General features: G+C 36.7%; 1 protein-coding gene across 1 annotated transcript in view; it reads left to right on the forward strand.

Annotated features, from left to right (window-relative positions):
- Window positions 1–16,513, forward strand: part of ADAM23 (ADAM metallopeptidase domain 23) — a 161,177-nt gene that overhangs the window by 142,775 nt on the left and 1,889 nt on the right. The window contains exon 25 of the mRNA XM_059927367.1: window positions 10,997–11,087. Within this exon, the coding sequence (XP_059783350.1) occupies window positions 10,997–11,087 (91 nt within the window). The remainder of the gene's footprint in view (window positions 1–10,996; window positions 11,088–16,513) is intronic.

The following is a 16,513-nucleotide window of genomic DNA, read 5'->3' on the forward strand; positions in this document are numbered from 1 at the left end:
TGTATATACGTCAATGTCACTCTCTCACTTTGTCCCAGCTTACCCTTCCCCCTTCCCATGTCCTCAAGTCCATTCTCTACGTCTGCGTCTTTATTCCTGTCCTGCCCCTAGGTTCTTCAGAACTTCTTTTTTTTTTTTTTAGATTCTATGTATATGTGTTAGCATATGGTATTTGTTTTTCTCTTTCTGGCTTACTTCACTCTGTATGACAGTCTCTAGGTCCATCCACCTCACTACAAATAACTCAGTTTTGTTTCTTTTTATGGCTGAGTAATATTCCATTGTATATATGTGCCACATCTTCTTTATCCATTCATCTGTCGATGGACACTTAGGTTGCTTCCATGTCCTGGCTATTGTAAATAGTGCTGCAGTGAACATTGGGGTGCATGTGTCTTTTTGAATTATGGTTTTCTCAGGGTATATGCCCAGTAGTGGGATTGCTGGGTCGTATGGTAGTTCTATTTTTAGTTTTTTAAGGAACTTCCATACTGTTCTCTGTAGTGGCTGTATCAATTTACATTCCCACCAACAGTGCAAGAGGGTTCCCTTTTCTCCATACCCTCTCCAGCATTTATTGTTTGTAGATTTTTTGATTATGGCCATTCTGACTGGAACCACCCACATTTTGTAGATGGGAACTCTCAGCCCCTGAGGTCAGGTGACATACTACGGTTACTCAGGTAACCAGAGGCAGGGCTGGGACCAGGACCCAAGTGCCCAATCTCAGGCCTATTCTCTTTTTTTACATCGTGCTATAATGTAGCCTATGTCATCATAAATATGATAGTCACTTTCTCACTATTCTTCCCATTCCCAACCCATTTTATGATTTTCAAAGATCTAGAAAAGTCATCAGTTAAGTAGGCTTACTATAGCATCTATAGCATTGTACCTGAGAAACCAAAAAATTACTAGAACGAATGTTGTGCACCAATGGGCATTGTATATCAGGTTCTTCTTTTTCATGGTACTGCTAACAGTATTTTATAAATAACTATCATGCTTTTTTTTCCTGCAGGTAGGAAAAATACATATAGAAATAGTGTCATTTTGATCTGCTTAGTTTTGGATGAAAGTGCCTTTAAACTCTCTGAGCTTCAGTATTGTCCGTATAGGAAACTATGACTTCGAAAGCATATGAAGTTCCATAGTCCTCAATTCCTGAAGAGATTTAGGCTGATTTGGGTGCATGTGTAATGTTCAGTAGGAGTGGGTGTGTTAAAACACTTCTCATGAGTTTGCTTAATATGCCATGATATTAAGATTCTATAAGAATCACAAGCACACCCTCACAGTCTATTTCTGTTCTCCTTCTATTTCTAGAAAGGAACCAATTCCACTTTTACATTTAGTCTTTTGTTACTTTAAAATTAGTACAAAAAATTCTTGGATCCACCTTCAGAACTTAGATTTAGAGAAGATTTAGGCTCTGACAAGAAGGAGAGATTCATTCTTTCCAAATTTTCTCGCCATAGCATGTCTGTGATTCTCTTAAAGATCTAGATGCTGTTTCCTCAAGTGATGTATAAGGATGCCCGAACAGACGAGCAGAGCTAAAGTGGCCTAGACTTTGTCCTTTTTCATTATGTAGGATAGGGGATTATTAATTGTCTGGTTCTCTCTATTCCCCGTTCCTTCACTCACCTGTGCCTAGAAAACTTATTTAGAAAGAATAAAGTAAACAACTACATTCTAGAGAAGAGAATATCCATAGCTGCCTTTTGTTTTGTTTTGCTTTCTTCCCATTTAATGTGGTGCTAGTCTTCATTATCTTCTAAAGATAACCTTTTTGATCATTCAAGTTTATTGTAGGAAAATTTGAAAATACAGAAAAGATTAAAAAGAGGATAAAAATCATTCTTAATCTGGCAACTCAGAGGTAATCAATGTTAGCATTCTGGTAAATTTCTTTCCTATTGCATATTTTCTTTTTTTTAAAATTCTTAATGAAGACAGTGGAATCATTTGAGTAAACCTACCAATTGGCTCTAAAATTTCTAAAATCCTCATGAATCTCTAATAATCTTGCTTCATTTGAAAAAAAGCCATTAATTGATATAAACAAAGAGCAGTTATTATTGTAAATTATCAGATTTCCAGAAAAGTCAAGCAATTTTAGAACAACTGAATAATGGCTCTATCTATAACGGTTGTTTATATATTTGCAGCCTCTATAGGAAACTCCAGTAATACACTAGGAAAATGGGAAACAACAGAAATAAAAATTTAAACACTTGACTGTAGATTTTTGATATTCTGGTTAAAAGAAGATGGTGAAAGAGAAACTAGGTACTTTACTTCTATTTTTTAATCCAGATAGCAAATATTTATTGATTCTCTACTATTTAAAAGCCAGCACATCCTTGCACATAGTAGGCATTCAATAAATATCACATCCCTTCTCTTTGGGAATATATAAAGGAAGTGAAATGGTGCATGTAGCGCTGATTTTCCATTTATCAGAATCCATTTGTTGTATTGCCTTGCTGAAGAGTAACAAGTAATGAACTCAAGGTATTGAAACAATCAGTACTTCCTTGACTATAGGTTCAGCAGCTGTATGAGGTGCCAAAGTTTTTCTCTATAACTTTGTGCTCTACATTCTTTCTCATGATTGAATTGGTCTGGTGTTGGATCAAGACCAAATTAGTAAAAAATAAAGGTGAATTCTGTGACTCTGTTTCCATTGATTTGAGGAAGTCAGAAATGAACCAGTGTGTTTTGGGTATTCCTTTCATTTTAACTATAGGTTCCTGGAAGAATAAAAATTCAACTTCTCCATCTAGGTAGGGATGAAAAACACACATGAAAGTATTGCCATTGAAGTCACTCTGTACTCGCTAAAGTTGTCCACTGTTAACCCACTGTTTAAAGCATGCTAGACTATTTGCTCCAACTCTCAAATCAAAATTACTAAAAGACAAGAAATAGGATCTCAATGCAAAAACCATGTGGGCGAAGATTTTTTTTAAAGATTTTCTATCACATATTACTTCATTCATGTTTTCTACGTTGTCATTCATTTTACCTATGAAGACTTTTCTAGGTCCCTCTTCTCCCAACCTGTTTCCACTGAACTCCCTGAAAGAAATTATTTTGGTTTGTTCTACAAGGGTAAAATATGTTTGAACTCTGTTCAGAAGACCTAGAATTTCCACCTGCTGTAAGGAGAGCCACGTTGAGTACCAGTAATTTTTGTAATGTGGAGGCATCGTTGCACAGTGCTTATTATGAAATACAGTGGAACTTTTCTCACTGGTTGGTTTGCAGCTCCATTGTAGGAGGAAAGAGAAGAAACTGGAACATATCACATGTTTTCATTGATATATATAAGGGCAAAGAATGGTCTTGGGAAGCTTTGGTCAGACCCTTTCATCATGACAATAGTCATCGGATCAGAGATGGAGGGGCCTTAGTGGCAATTCAGTTCAGACCCATTGTTTTAAAAATGAGAAAACTAAATTAACAAGGTTAACAGCTAGTTAGGTGCAGAGCCAACAATAAAACGTAGATCACCTGATCTTCAGCCCAATGTTTTTTTTCTGTTATTGCACACAGCCTGAGTTAAAGCTGGGTGTTAAGTTATGCTGCTAGTTTTCATAGCAGTACTACGTAGAAAGGGTGAAAAATATAAACAGGCAATGATTAAGCCTATTAGCTGATCCATTGCTTGTCAAAGGAAGCATTATATTATTAACATTCAGCAGTATGTTTTCATCCTTCTGTTGTTTGCTGGATTATTATTATTATTTTTAATCTTGGTCCCTGCTATCATATGTGATAAGAGGTAGAATTTTTGAGACGCATATAATATCAAGATACGAACTATGAAATTTTTCCTTTTCTTAGGAATTTCTATTTTATACGTAGAATTCTTCCACAGACTAGTCATGCTTCAGACACTTTGAAATTGTGTTTTTGAAACTGAGCGATTGGCTTTTTGCTTTTCTTACTTTTAGAGACTTTCTGAAACAAAAAGCTGCATTATTTCATCTATGTGATTCCAATGAACAAAAAGGGGCTATAATCCTGCATCCTTTAATACTTCAAAGGCAGGAAGCATCAAAGCCATCATTTGTACTCTATGCACCAAAGTTCTTTCTGCAGAGATTTATTATCTTGTTAAAATTTAAGATTAGAAATAAATACTATACTTAATCTTTAACCAGACTGTGTTCTTTGCTCCCTTACTCTTACACTGTATTTTCTGGAACCAAAAAAAAAAGGCATTTGGTAGATAACAAATGAGTGAGTGAATGAACAAATACAGTTACATAATAAATAAATTATTACAGAAATGAAACTAGATCATAGGCCCCTAAAGATCCAAGGAATTTTTTTTCAATGAGAAGATAAATTCTTTGTAGCTGTGAAGAGCAGCTGAGACCTTGGTTTCTGAATATTTTCCCCTGTACAAATCCACCCACCTGTGAGCCACTCAGTGAATTCATGCCAGTTTGAAAACACGTTGAGTCGCTACCTACTGAAAGAGATAACCCTGTCAAGTATCATGATAAAGAATCAAATGGATTTTACATATATTTTTAGTATATCACCATTAAATGTAGTGGGAGGGAGGGAGAGCAAAGACGGGAGAGGATACCTTTGAAAAAGCTATTTTTCCACTTACTTTTATGTTGCTTTGGTGTTGACTACTCATCAGTTAAGAATTGGAGATAATTGTTCTTGCTCAGGGGAGATTACAGACTATATCTGTTTATCTTGAATACATATTTGAAGCATCTGTAGAAGTCTTGTTCCTCTGGTTGTTTCTAACACCTGCATGATTGATTGCCTAATTCTCTCGGTTCTGCAGTGAGAAATTACATCCATAGCAAATACAAAAAGCCTTTTAAAATAGCTATTTTTAGTCATCATTCATACAGTTACTATAAAGATAACAAATATTCATTTATCATTATGTTTTACAGAGATGTGTGTGTGTTTCCTGTAATTTAGCACATAGAGCTTATATAAGAATTAACGAGGTAATAGTACTCTCACGTACTTCGGGTCTGAGGGCCAATGCCTAAAACTTACGCAAAAAAAGAAAAAAAAATGATAACATGATGTATCCTGGTTAATTTAGTATTCTGAAAGCAATGATTTTCTAAGGACTCAAAAAAAGAAAAAATAAGGCACTCGATCTAGAATACCTTTCATCCCAATATTTACCTCCACAATTTGAAAATCTGAGCCATCAGTTAGGTTATTTTGAATTATAATGTACTGTCATATTTGGAAAACATTGCCACCACCTTATATGTTGGTCTTCTTTCTTTTCCCCTCAATGCTCTCCATAGACTTTCTCTGTTTTCTGTTGTGTCCCCCATCTTTTTCGTTATTTTAAGAACAACTCAGGTTGTGCTTAGTTAATGATAAAACTAGAATCTCTCACTCAGATTATTTGCTCTGTCATAAAATGAAGCAATTGTACAGTTGCTCACCAAGGTCCTCTCTCTTCTTTGGGAGAATATTTAGCTCAAAATGTTAACAAGCCCAATATTAAGCCTTAAAAAATTGTGACTTCGAGTCATAGTTCTTTGTTTGCCATAACACACAATCCGTGTGAATGCAGCCTTGTGGAAGCTAATTTCGGTCTTAACTGGTAAAGTGATTGAAGCCAGTACTTTTGATTCACATAGAAATGTGAGTTAAAGTGCATTTTTGTCCACAGGTTTGCATGTAGAGTCACAGCCGCACAGACACGTTCAACCCGGAATAACCTGCCTTCTTCCTTCAGCGCTAAACTTCATCTTGCCCATGCAGAGAACGCTGGGGACCTGTGCTCATCCCAGGCCCATTTTGCAACATGCTAAAGCTATTCACAGAAGTCGTGATGTGCGGGGATGGAGTGTCTCCACTCAGCCATCCGCTACTGCATGGTTTGAAGCAATTAAGACAGTTGCCCGGAGACCCTAACTTTCTCTCAGTGCATAGTTTATACACTGGAGACTATAAACAAAAACTAAATGTCCCAATGCAATGTATGTCCCAAACATTACAGGTTATTCGAGATACACTTTTCCTTTAGATAAAGTAACTTTCCAGGTAAAAATGCGGTTCATTTGAAATATATTCTGTTTTAAATTTGTAAGGATTTTCACAAAATTTGAATAAGATCTGAATTTTAAAAAAGATATAGCTTCTTAGGCATATTTCACGGTTTGAGAAGTTTATAAAAAGCATAGTAATGGTTTATTACTTTCATAACCAAAATACAGATTTGCTGTTATGCAATTAAAATTACCTTTTAATTTTATCTCACTCCGTGTAGGACCTATAACTCAAATTGGATTATTTACATGTTTAAAGTATTTATAAAAGATTATGTTTTTAAGTAGCATTTGTGGAATTTGAACATAAATTCAAAATCATCCTCAAATATTTGCAATGTGTATGTAGATCTTAATTTCAAATCTTAAAGCAAAGATCTCAATCTTTAACTGACTTTCAAAGCATTTCCTGAACGGATTATATGTATGATAGTGAAATCAGTGTGTAATTAATTTCCTTTGTTAAAAAAAATCTCCGTTTTTCCCTCCACACAGTGAACATGGCCACAAGCAGGCTAATAGGTGCCGTGGCCGGCACCATTCTGGCCCTGGGGGTGATTTTTGGAGGCACAGGGTGGGGAATGGAGTAAGCATCTTTCTGAGTTTCAGAGTGTTTCTGTTTGGTTCCTGGCGTGTGAGCTGACCCTTGGCATCTGACTCCCCCATGTGTTGTCTCCTTGCTGTGTCCCCCGTGGTAGTGCCCCTTGTGGTGTGATTTGGATGTGTTTGTGTCCTGTGGTTTTCTCGTGCAGTGGAGAACCTTCTCCTGTCTGGAACAATGTGGGGCATAAAATAATATTGGGGTGCTTATGATGTCTTCACAATTAAGGCAATGGTCCAAAAGCTTCCATTGCTTCTCCATTTGTAAAAGTAATTTTAAGATACAGACTTTTTTTGGACAAACTATCGACAAAAATGCTTTTATATGAGAGTTTGTTAGGATTCTTATAACAAGTGTAATGTTCACCAGTCAAATAGATCCACGTATACAGCTAGGAATTATCAACAGTTGTAGCTCCTTTTAAAGATAATCCAAATGTAGCCACTAATATTTCCTCCATTTATTTAGAGTGATATAGGAGGCTTCAGCTTAATTTTTTTTAAAAAAGAAGATATTCAGGATACTGCCTTTACTTTCTTCTTATAGAATAGGTTAATCATTCAAATCAGAAGTTTACAGAAATATTTGGAAACAAGGAGCCTTAAGAAAGGGAAGATGTTTAGTGCAAACCTTAAGTGAACAGTTGCAAATTATCTGGTGGGTTTGTCTTAAAAATAACCAGTATATAAATAAATATATTGTGTGCCACTTGCCCTACACAGAAATACAGCTCTCCTCATTGGTGCTTTAATTTAGGTTGCCCTGTACTTGATCCACATCCTCACAAGAGCTGTCATTTCTCCACGGGATATTGCTTTTATGAGATTGCCAATCTGTAGACTAAAAGATTATCCTGATTTTTTTCCCCCTCTAATTACAGAGAGAGCATTTACAAATAACAGAAATACCCCACACATGCTGTCTTTTCTATTCAGTGTAGTGGTGGTAACATTCCCCAGTGGCCCAGGAATGATTTCCTAGTATCTTAAGGAAACACCAGATAAACTCTATTCAACCTCCGCAAACCACGGGCACGTTGCTAACATCACACACGTTCCGCCTTAGTCCCATTAGTTGCTGCACACAGTACAGTACGGGCCTGGGAGACCTAGGCACCAAAATAGCATTAAGAGAGGAGGGAGTCCAGAGGTCTCACTTTGTGTTGAAGATTACCTAAGCTTTCTCTCCCCTTGACTGAAGGGCTTTGACTAGACTGGGATCTTCTAACTCACATCCCATCTGTATTGACTGTGAAGCCCAAGGGAAGCTAAAATACTGGAAAAGATATTTTATTTCTCTTTACTTGTTAGAAAATAAATATTTTATCTCTCCTTACTTACTTGTATATGACAGAGGTAAAATATTTAGAGAAAACAAGAACTTTGTCCTGTAAAATTTCACTTTGGGTCTGTTAACTGGATTATATACAGAAGCAACATTCCTTTTCCAGGAGAAATTCTATATACATTTATGTGAAATTCCTCCTTGAAGAAAGGTAGTTTTCTAAAAAATCATCCCAATTCCATTTTTTATATTATTTTATAGTATATAAATTCCATTTTTACATCATTTTATATTATTTATTGGCCATAACTGCAATGTACTAACAGAAGGGATGAATTTTAATAAATTTCCCTTGGAAAAATTTAGAGCTGGGCAAAGTCCAAGGCCTTTGCTGTAAAGCATAGTCTTTGTTACCAACCTTTGTTTCATCTACCCTTGCACTGTTGTTAGTTTGTGGCTATTTCTGGTTGTGACAGGTTAAGTCTGTATAAGCATATATATATATATTTTTTAAATAGATTTATTTATTTAACTTGGTTTCTGCACTCTTTTTGTCTATTAGTTTACTGATTTTTTTCCTTCAAATTCTAAATTTTGCCATAATTGCTAAAAACAGAAATATAGCTTTTTAAAAATAAAATCCACATAGTATGATATAGATGGTTTTAACACTTTTTGGTTCAACTGATAGTATTAATGTTCATTTAGTCACTGAGGATTCCACAGAGCTTTTTTTTTTTGGTTTTGTTTGGGATTTTTGCCTTTACTTCTACTCCTTAGTTTATAATTGTAAATCAGGAATCATTTCTCATGGATTATGTATTGATTCTAATCCCAACCTATGCTTGCTGAGCTAGTAAAGTACAAATCATTTCTAAAGCATACAGAATGTAGATGGTAATACAAAGTTTTTGAAAGTTTGTTTCAAAATTTGATTCCTTATTAAAATGTGGGAGTTTGGGATTGACATATACACACTGCTATATTTAAAATAGATAACCAACAAGGACCTACTGTATAGCCCAAGGACCTCTGCTCAATATTCTGTAACAACCTAACTGGGAAAAGAATTTGAAAAAAAATAGATACATGTATATGTATAACTGAATCACTTTTCTGTACACCTGAAACTAACACAACATTGTTAATCAACCATACTCCAATATAAAATAAAAATTTAAAAAAAAAGAACAAGAGCAGAAAAAAATGTGGGGAGGAAATACAGCTAAATGGGATAATGTTTAGCAATCTTAAAGATAGTAAATTGTTTTGGCTTTGCAGGCCGCAGGGTGTCTGTCATAGCCTTGTGCGTACCTCTGCTGTCTCTGCATGAAAGCAGCCATAAACAGTATGTAAACCAATGAACGTGGCCATGTTCCAATAAAATTTCTTTGCCAAAAAAAGCATCGGGGGCATATTTGGCCTGTGATCTGCAGTTCGCTGACCCCCAATTTGTAGCATAAGCTTGAGAGTCAGACAAATTTGTGTTCAGATTTTGCCTCTGTCACTTATTAACTTCTAGAAGCCTCTGTTTCTTCATCTATTAAGCAGGGATAATCATAGTTCCTATCTCATAAGGTTTTTGTGAGGATCAAATGAAATAATATTTGTCAGGAGCTTAGAACTTCACCCGGCATGTAGTAAGTGCTCAATATACAGTAGGTAATCTGCTTTTCCTGCACTCATTATTATTTATTATTTTCAGTGTGTCTCTACAGGCCACTGAGATTTGTGTTCTGTAGAAACTCAGTGGTTAGTCCTAAGAGCGTGTCACAGCCCAGGAGCCTGTGAAGACCACATCCCCCAGCCTCCCATTGTCCCCCAGACTCACTCATCCTCCACCTCCCCACTCATGCCCACAGCCCTGGGTGGTCTCCGAGTAAAAACACATAATGCACACAATTTTGGTGCTGCTAAAAGTGGCATCCATTTATGTACACAGTTGAGGGCACTGATGTGAGCAGAAAAGAGAATTTTTTACACAGAAATGAATGTATACACCAACTCAGGATTTTAGGGGAGCTATGAAAATTGGCCTCGAGACTTCTGGAACAGAGATGTATAGTTAGGACTGGAAGTGGCTTGCTGTTAGGAGCACTGGACCTGCATATTAGCATACTGGAGGTTGTGATACTTAGAATAATTCGTGTGCTGAAGTTAGCGTTTCTTACATTTAAAATTAGTGAGCTAAAGTGTTTTCCACGTGGGTGGAGAGGATTTACTGTATGTTTCAACTCTTAAACAACTGATAGAAGCTCCACCTTGCATTTTCTTTCTTGCTGTCTTTCCGACTCTATCTCTCTCTCTCTTTTTATTTTATTTTATTTTTTTTTTTACTATCTCTAAGCCTCAGATTTCTCTTAGCAATAACTAGAAAATTGAAGATAGATTCAGTCGAACCTAAGGAATCTTTTTCCCATTTCTACAGAATTACCCGAATGAATTTTATGCTTCCTTTATATCTTGTCTTTGGAACCCCATGTTGCTGTGTAAACACTGTATAGGTCTGTGCAGTGAAGCTCTTTGAGAGCTTCAAAGTTTCTATTTATTTATTGATACCCTCCTTCCGACTTCTAAATTTTAACTGTCTCCAACGGGGGATAAAAAATTTAGCATTCAGACAACTTTATGTGCTGCTTGAAAGAGCATTTCAGTGGAATAGTTTTCCTTCTTTTCATGCCCTCATTTGCCAGTCAGATTGGAAGAATTCTAACTCAGTCGTGTTCTTTATTTGCTCTTTTACTTGTTTGATTTGTGATACTGGGAAAGGGGAGGAGAAGAAAGGTGGGCAATGGCAGCAATTGGGCATGCATAATTTGCTTCAAAGTCTGAAAAAGATGAATGGAATGAATTATTCTGTCAGTGGTGCAGAAACTTTAGATTTCCAGGGAGATGAATCCAAGCAGTAGCTGTCTATAAATAAAGGCGATTTAAGTGTTTAGCGATCTTTTACGCAGGGGACTTACTTCGTGAAACCGCTTATCTGCCTGTCCCTGGTGGTAATGAAAGTGGTCTGCTCATATGACTTTCTTCCCATGATCCTTTGTCACAGGTCCTAGTGCCACCAATCTCATAATAGGCTCCATCGCTGGTGCCATACTGGTAGCAGCTATTGTCCTTGGGGGCACAGGATGGGGATTTAAGTAAGCAATGCCGCATGTCTTCTTCTCAGTGGCTCTGGCACTTCTCTTTTCTGCTTACATAACTAAGTTTTGAGTTCCTGCTACCAGATTTCGAGTTTCAACAGTAAAACTGCTAAAAATAAATATTTTTGTTCAGAAATGGGTCAGAAAAGAAGAAACATGGAACCTCAAATATCATCTTCAGGCAAGTGGGAAAACATGAAATGTAGAAGGCAGTCACATGCACTGCTTAAAGGAGAAGTTCTTTGATAAAAGAACTTTTAGGAGCAAGCATCCTGAGAAACATTTATTTATAGGCAGATTATCGAGGAAACTATGTCATTGGAAATAAGTGGATATAAGTTCCTTGTATCTGTTTAAAACTGCTGTATATGCCATTGACATTTTGAAATTTTCACAGCCTAAGTAACCATTTGGTTCTTATTTTTCACATGTAACATGTATAGCTTTGTGATTTGAAAAGCTTCATTATTTTATAAAAACAGATTTTTAAAAAATAGTTTTATTAATTCCCTAACCTACTGAATTGGTTTCTCATTGGAATTTGAAGTCTGTGGCTTTGTGACACTATTTTCTAATGAACTGTTAATATTGACATGACTGATAGGCCTTTGTGTTTTCAATCAGTTTGGATTGTACATTGATCACTGAAGTAAGTTTGTTTAAATAGACACACCAGATAATCACAAACAAACCTTAATTGTGGTCCAAATTTTTGGACTTAATTTATCCAGTTTGGATGTTTCCATACCTTGGATTCATTGGATAATTGCCTTTTATACCTTTTCGTGCTGTGATGACTTGATTATTGTGGTTTGTAGATAAGACCTCCTGTGCCAAACACTCCCTGTGATAAATTCAGTTTCAGTTAGATCTAGGGAAACAAATTTAAGCAGGAAATAAGACCATTACCCAAATTCAAAACCCACTTTGCCTCCATCTGGTTATTTAGCAGAGGAAGTTTTTGACCTAAATTGAAACTAAAAGTTTCAATTGAAATTGAAAGTTTCTGACCTTGAATTATCTGAATAATTGCCTTAATTATGAACTTTATTCTATTTTATGTTTGGAATTCTGAATTCAATATATTTAAACCAGGTAAAATGTTATTATTAGAAACTGATTATGAAAGAAAAACAAACCAATAGATGATTTAAATAAATCCAACATTTTCTGCTAATTTTGTTATTATATTAAGATTTAATGCATAAGCCTACAAGGTTTTGAGTGGCTTCAACTTGGAAAGGTATTATCAGATGGGACTTCTTTTCTACAGAGATATTTATAAACTTGAACTTGTTTGGTGAAACAGTAATTTTGGCATCAAAATGCTTCGAAAAACACACGCACGCAAAGTAAGCAAGTCCTGTTTAAATTTCTTGTACGGTATGAACAAAATATTGCCCAGATGGTGAGTCTCTCACATGGTACCTAACAAAAGAATATATGTTTGTTTGGGCTGACCTAATTCCAGCAAAAACTTTTTAGTGTCTCACTACTGTAAAAATGTCATTGTACGTTGCAGTAGTTCCATGATCTGTTATCATTCTAGAATGCTCCTTTGAACTTTTTCATACATGTGCCTCAAGAAAAATAAATTTGGCTCATGCCCAGGCTTATGCCTCCTTCGTGTTAGGAAACCTCAGGTTCAAAGAAAGGGCTGGAGAAGAGTCTGCTGGACATCTTTGCCAGCCAGCCACATGCAGTGACAGATGTACCGCTTCAGCATTTGGAGATAAGAGCACTGTTCTGTAGCAGGACCTCAAAACAGTGGCCTGGCCTAGCTCACAGCTTGAATTGCATGTTTCTTTGGGGAAAAACAAAAAAGCCTTTATCACTGTGTATATAAGTGGATTAGGCCCGTACAGTTTATTTATATCTGAGAGAGATGTCTAATCATCAGAAGAACACACACACACACACAAAGAGGGGGAGAAATGGATACTTAGCGAGGTGAGAAAAACAGCCTTTGTGGGGGACGCTGTGCCGACACATGTGCAGCTGGGCTGTTGTCAATACCCCTTCCCATCCCTATGACCCTTATATATAGGAAAACATTGTAGGAGGCACACAGTAGTGCGAAGTACGTATTTGTATGCCCTGAAACAAAGAGAAACAATGAAGGCAGAATTCTTGAACGTGTCACTTTAGCCGTTTAAATTCGCAGAAGCTGCTACTCTTTGTGCTATTGGTTGCTCCATGAGGAGCTTTATATTTTCAGAGTTTAGATCTTTAGATTTTAATAGTAACCATGTGGTTTGTATTAAACTTTAAATAACTGCTTACACCTTGCAATAAAAAGCTTTGGGTGCTGAATGATAAAGCTTAGGTTTTCCCTCCATTTGGACAGTTTTGGAGATGATTAGTCTAGAGGTGATTTGGAAATATAATTATTTGCTAGTTGAACTGAAACTTCGAGTTTTTTCATTGAGTTCAGTGTAGATACAAAAGAGCTTTCTTTAGAATCAGAAGTTGAAGACAGTTTTTAAAAAGGATTGCTCTAAATACCTTTATTGGAAATCCCTCCTGAAATGGGTTTTTATTACTAGACGGGAAGTTGGCAAAGTAACCTGAAGAACCTGAGGGTACATAAACTTTTAGATTAAAGGAAAATATATTAACTGCTCAGGGGAAGTACTGCTTTTTCCTAATGCCACATTTCTTTAGGTATAACACCGAGTAACATAGATGTGGAGGAAGTATCATACCAAACATAATCTGTTAGAGTATGCATGAGAAATACAGCTGTACTCTGACTCCTGACACTGTCTGCCGTTCTTTATGGTTCTTTTTTTAAACCATATTTCCCCTGAAACAGGTGGTAAAAGCATAAGCATATGTGAGTGTACATGCATGTGTGAATGTGTACATATTGTGTGTGTAAAAGCATAAGCATATGTGAGTGTACATGCATGTGTGAATGTGTACATATTTGTCTGTGTAAAGTGATAATGAAGCTTTATCAAGATTGTTGTGGTCAAAAAAATAATATGAATTTAGATTACTTCTTTTTAGCAGAATAGTAGAGTCTGAAAGTTTTGGTTAACGTAAGTAAGACTTGCATGAGCAAGGTTGTGAAACTCTTAAAAAGAAAAAAATGCTTCATTTGGTAGGTTATTTTTTTTTTTAATATTCTGATGTATTGGATAATGTGGTAGGCATACCTTAGTAACTTCAGTTAATTGCATATTCCAAGTATGAAGATGGCTAAGGGATAATTCAATCTGTGAACTCTCAGTCTTTGGGGGTGTCAGGATTTTTCTCTGAGAAATCCTGTGAAAACTGAACATAGGCCTTTGGCACACCAATTTCTCCAACTTTCCACCACATCTGTATCGATTTACACTCACCCCATGCTCTTTTTTTCTCTCCATCCCTACACACACTAAATAAAGCTACGAATTGTGATGCAGAAGATTGCAAACCTCTGTCCTGGTTGACTCATGGAGACTCATGGCCCCTATCCAGTGCTGAATAATAATTCTACTCCACTAGGTTATTAGAGCTGTTGCTTTCCCTGGACTTTGGAAAAAATCGAGAAAATGAAGGATCGTTTTAGTAGCATTTAGGATCATTCTCTAAAGCTTAGGAAAAGTGACAAATATATAAAAAGAAAAGTTCCTCTCTCCATCTAAAAATGAACAGAATTGCTGTTATTAACCTAGATATGGCTTTTTAGCTGAATTCCTGAAATTTGAAGACAGGAATTTTGACGTGAACAACATGGTCATTTATATGCCCATAAAGTATATCAACATCATAGGCGACGGTAGTAGAAAAGAGGAATTCTAGGTGATGCTAGGAAAAGAACTTGAAGGTAATAGATGGTGCCATAGTTTGTTGACAATTCGTATCACAAGATTTTAGGAGGAATATTGAGTTCTTCCAACCATATTATAATCTCAGTCTGTGGAAGACTGTTGCCACGTCCCATTATTCCGCTGCTTCCTCTCTGCATGGGATTTGGTGGCAGGAGTGGCCGTCCTAGCCTGGCAGGGCTCCTCCTGACATTAAAAGTGTTAATTTAATAAGTCTGTGGAATTACATATGTGGTTTCCTCTCTATGAGAAGTTACTTGGGATACAAGTCCTTACGGAGCCTGACTTGAACTCTAGGAGATTCTGTCTGGCTTATGTTCCTTGTCATTGGAAGTGCTAAAGAAAAGACTGTGTAGGTGCTTGCAATAAATGAAATTTGAAGGGCCATATCTGGATTATCACAAGGAAAGTTAACTGAATTGTTTGAATGTCACCTTGGATGAAATCTGAAAGGAACTTAATATTGCTAATTATGTTTTCTCAAAAAAGCAAATGTCCTTTTTTCTTTTTTTTGCTTCTCATTTTTATAGAGTTAGGAAATGGGATCAATTTTAGGTAGTCTTTCCATGAGGAAGATAACCAGATTGCCGCTTACCTGAATTCCATGACCATATCCCAGTGCAAAATAAGGAGCCTGATTCCTCTAGTACCTGCGACTCCTGGGTTAGGCACTTTCTCACTCAGACCCCACAGGTGGTGGTGGTGTTGGGTTGGCCAGAAAGACCCAGTTCAGCTCCCTGACTCAACCCCCTGGGGAAGGGAACTCAGTCTAAGGTGACCAAGGAGGTGGGGTTGGGCAAAGGGTTCTTGGTGGACAGGTGATGACTCATCATGGAAAGAAAAGAAGGTCTTAGTGGTGGATAAACATACCCTTAAAAGAAGACCTAAGACTTTGCAATTCTAAGATGGTTATTGTTACCTGAAGTGCTTTTTAAAAATTTTGTATAGATGTATATATAGTATAATATATAGTAGACAAAAGTACAGGTTTTTCAGAAATAGTGAAAATGGATGAAAACTGGGTCAATGCAGGGTTTATGGATTACACTAATATTTTATAATGATCCAGAAATGCCTTGCAGGTTATGATGAAACAGTGAGCTGCCTTCAGAATCTAGTGAGCAGAGGTATTCAGAGGAAACACTTGTGGAAGAAAAGCAGCAAGCACCTACGCACGAGAGTAGTGCTTTCACATTAAAATAGAACAAAAAGACTTGACAGGCAGTTCTCAACATACAGTAGCCCATAGTGGTTTTACAGTTTACCCCTGAGGAGCCCTCAAAATCAGCCTGGTGCAGGAGTATCCCTCTCTGTCTTCATCACGGGGCTCCACTTTCTCCCTGCTGGGACATCAGTGGAGGAAAAGTGGTCCTGGAACTCCCCATTAGTTTCTAGAGTCCATTTTCCCATAGACAGGAGGGTGGCTTGGCCTCCTGGTCTGCCCTGGGAGTCCAGTCATACTGTAGAACATTTTTTGTATAAAAAATGCAATCTAAGCTTCAAAAACTGACTTTTAAAAGGAGCACAAGCTTTTGGACACTAGAGGTTGCCTGTATGCCAGGCTGAAATGGAATTTCATATCTCCATTTAAAAATGAACCAGGGAATT

This window comes from Balaenoptera ricei, chromosome 7, assembly GCF_028023285.1.
Source record: "Balaenoptera ricei isolate mBalRic1 chromosome 7, mBalRic1.hap2, whole genome shotgun sequence".
NCBI classification, from domain to species: Eukaryota; Metazoa; Chordata; class Mammalia; order Artiodactyla; family Balaenopteridae; genus Balaenoptera; species Balaenoptera ricei.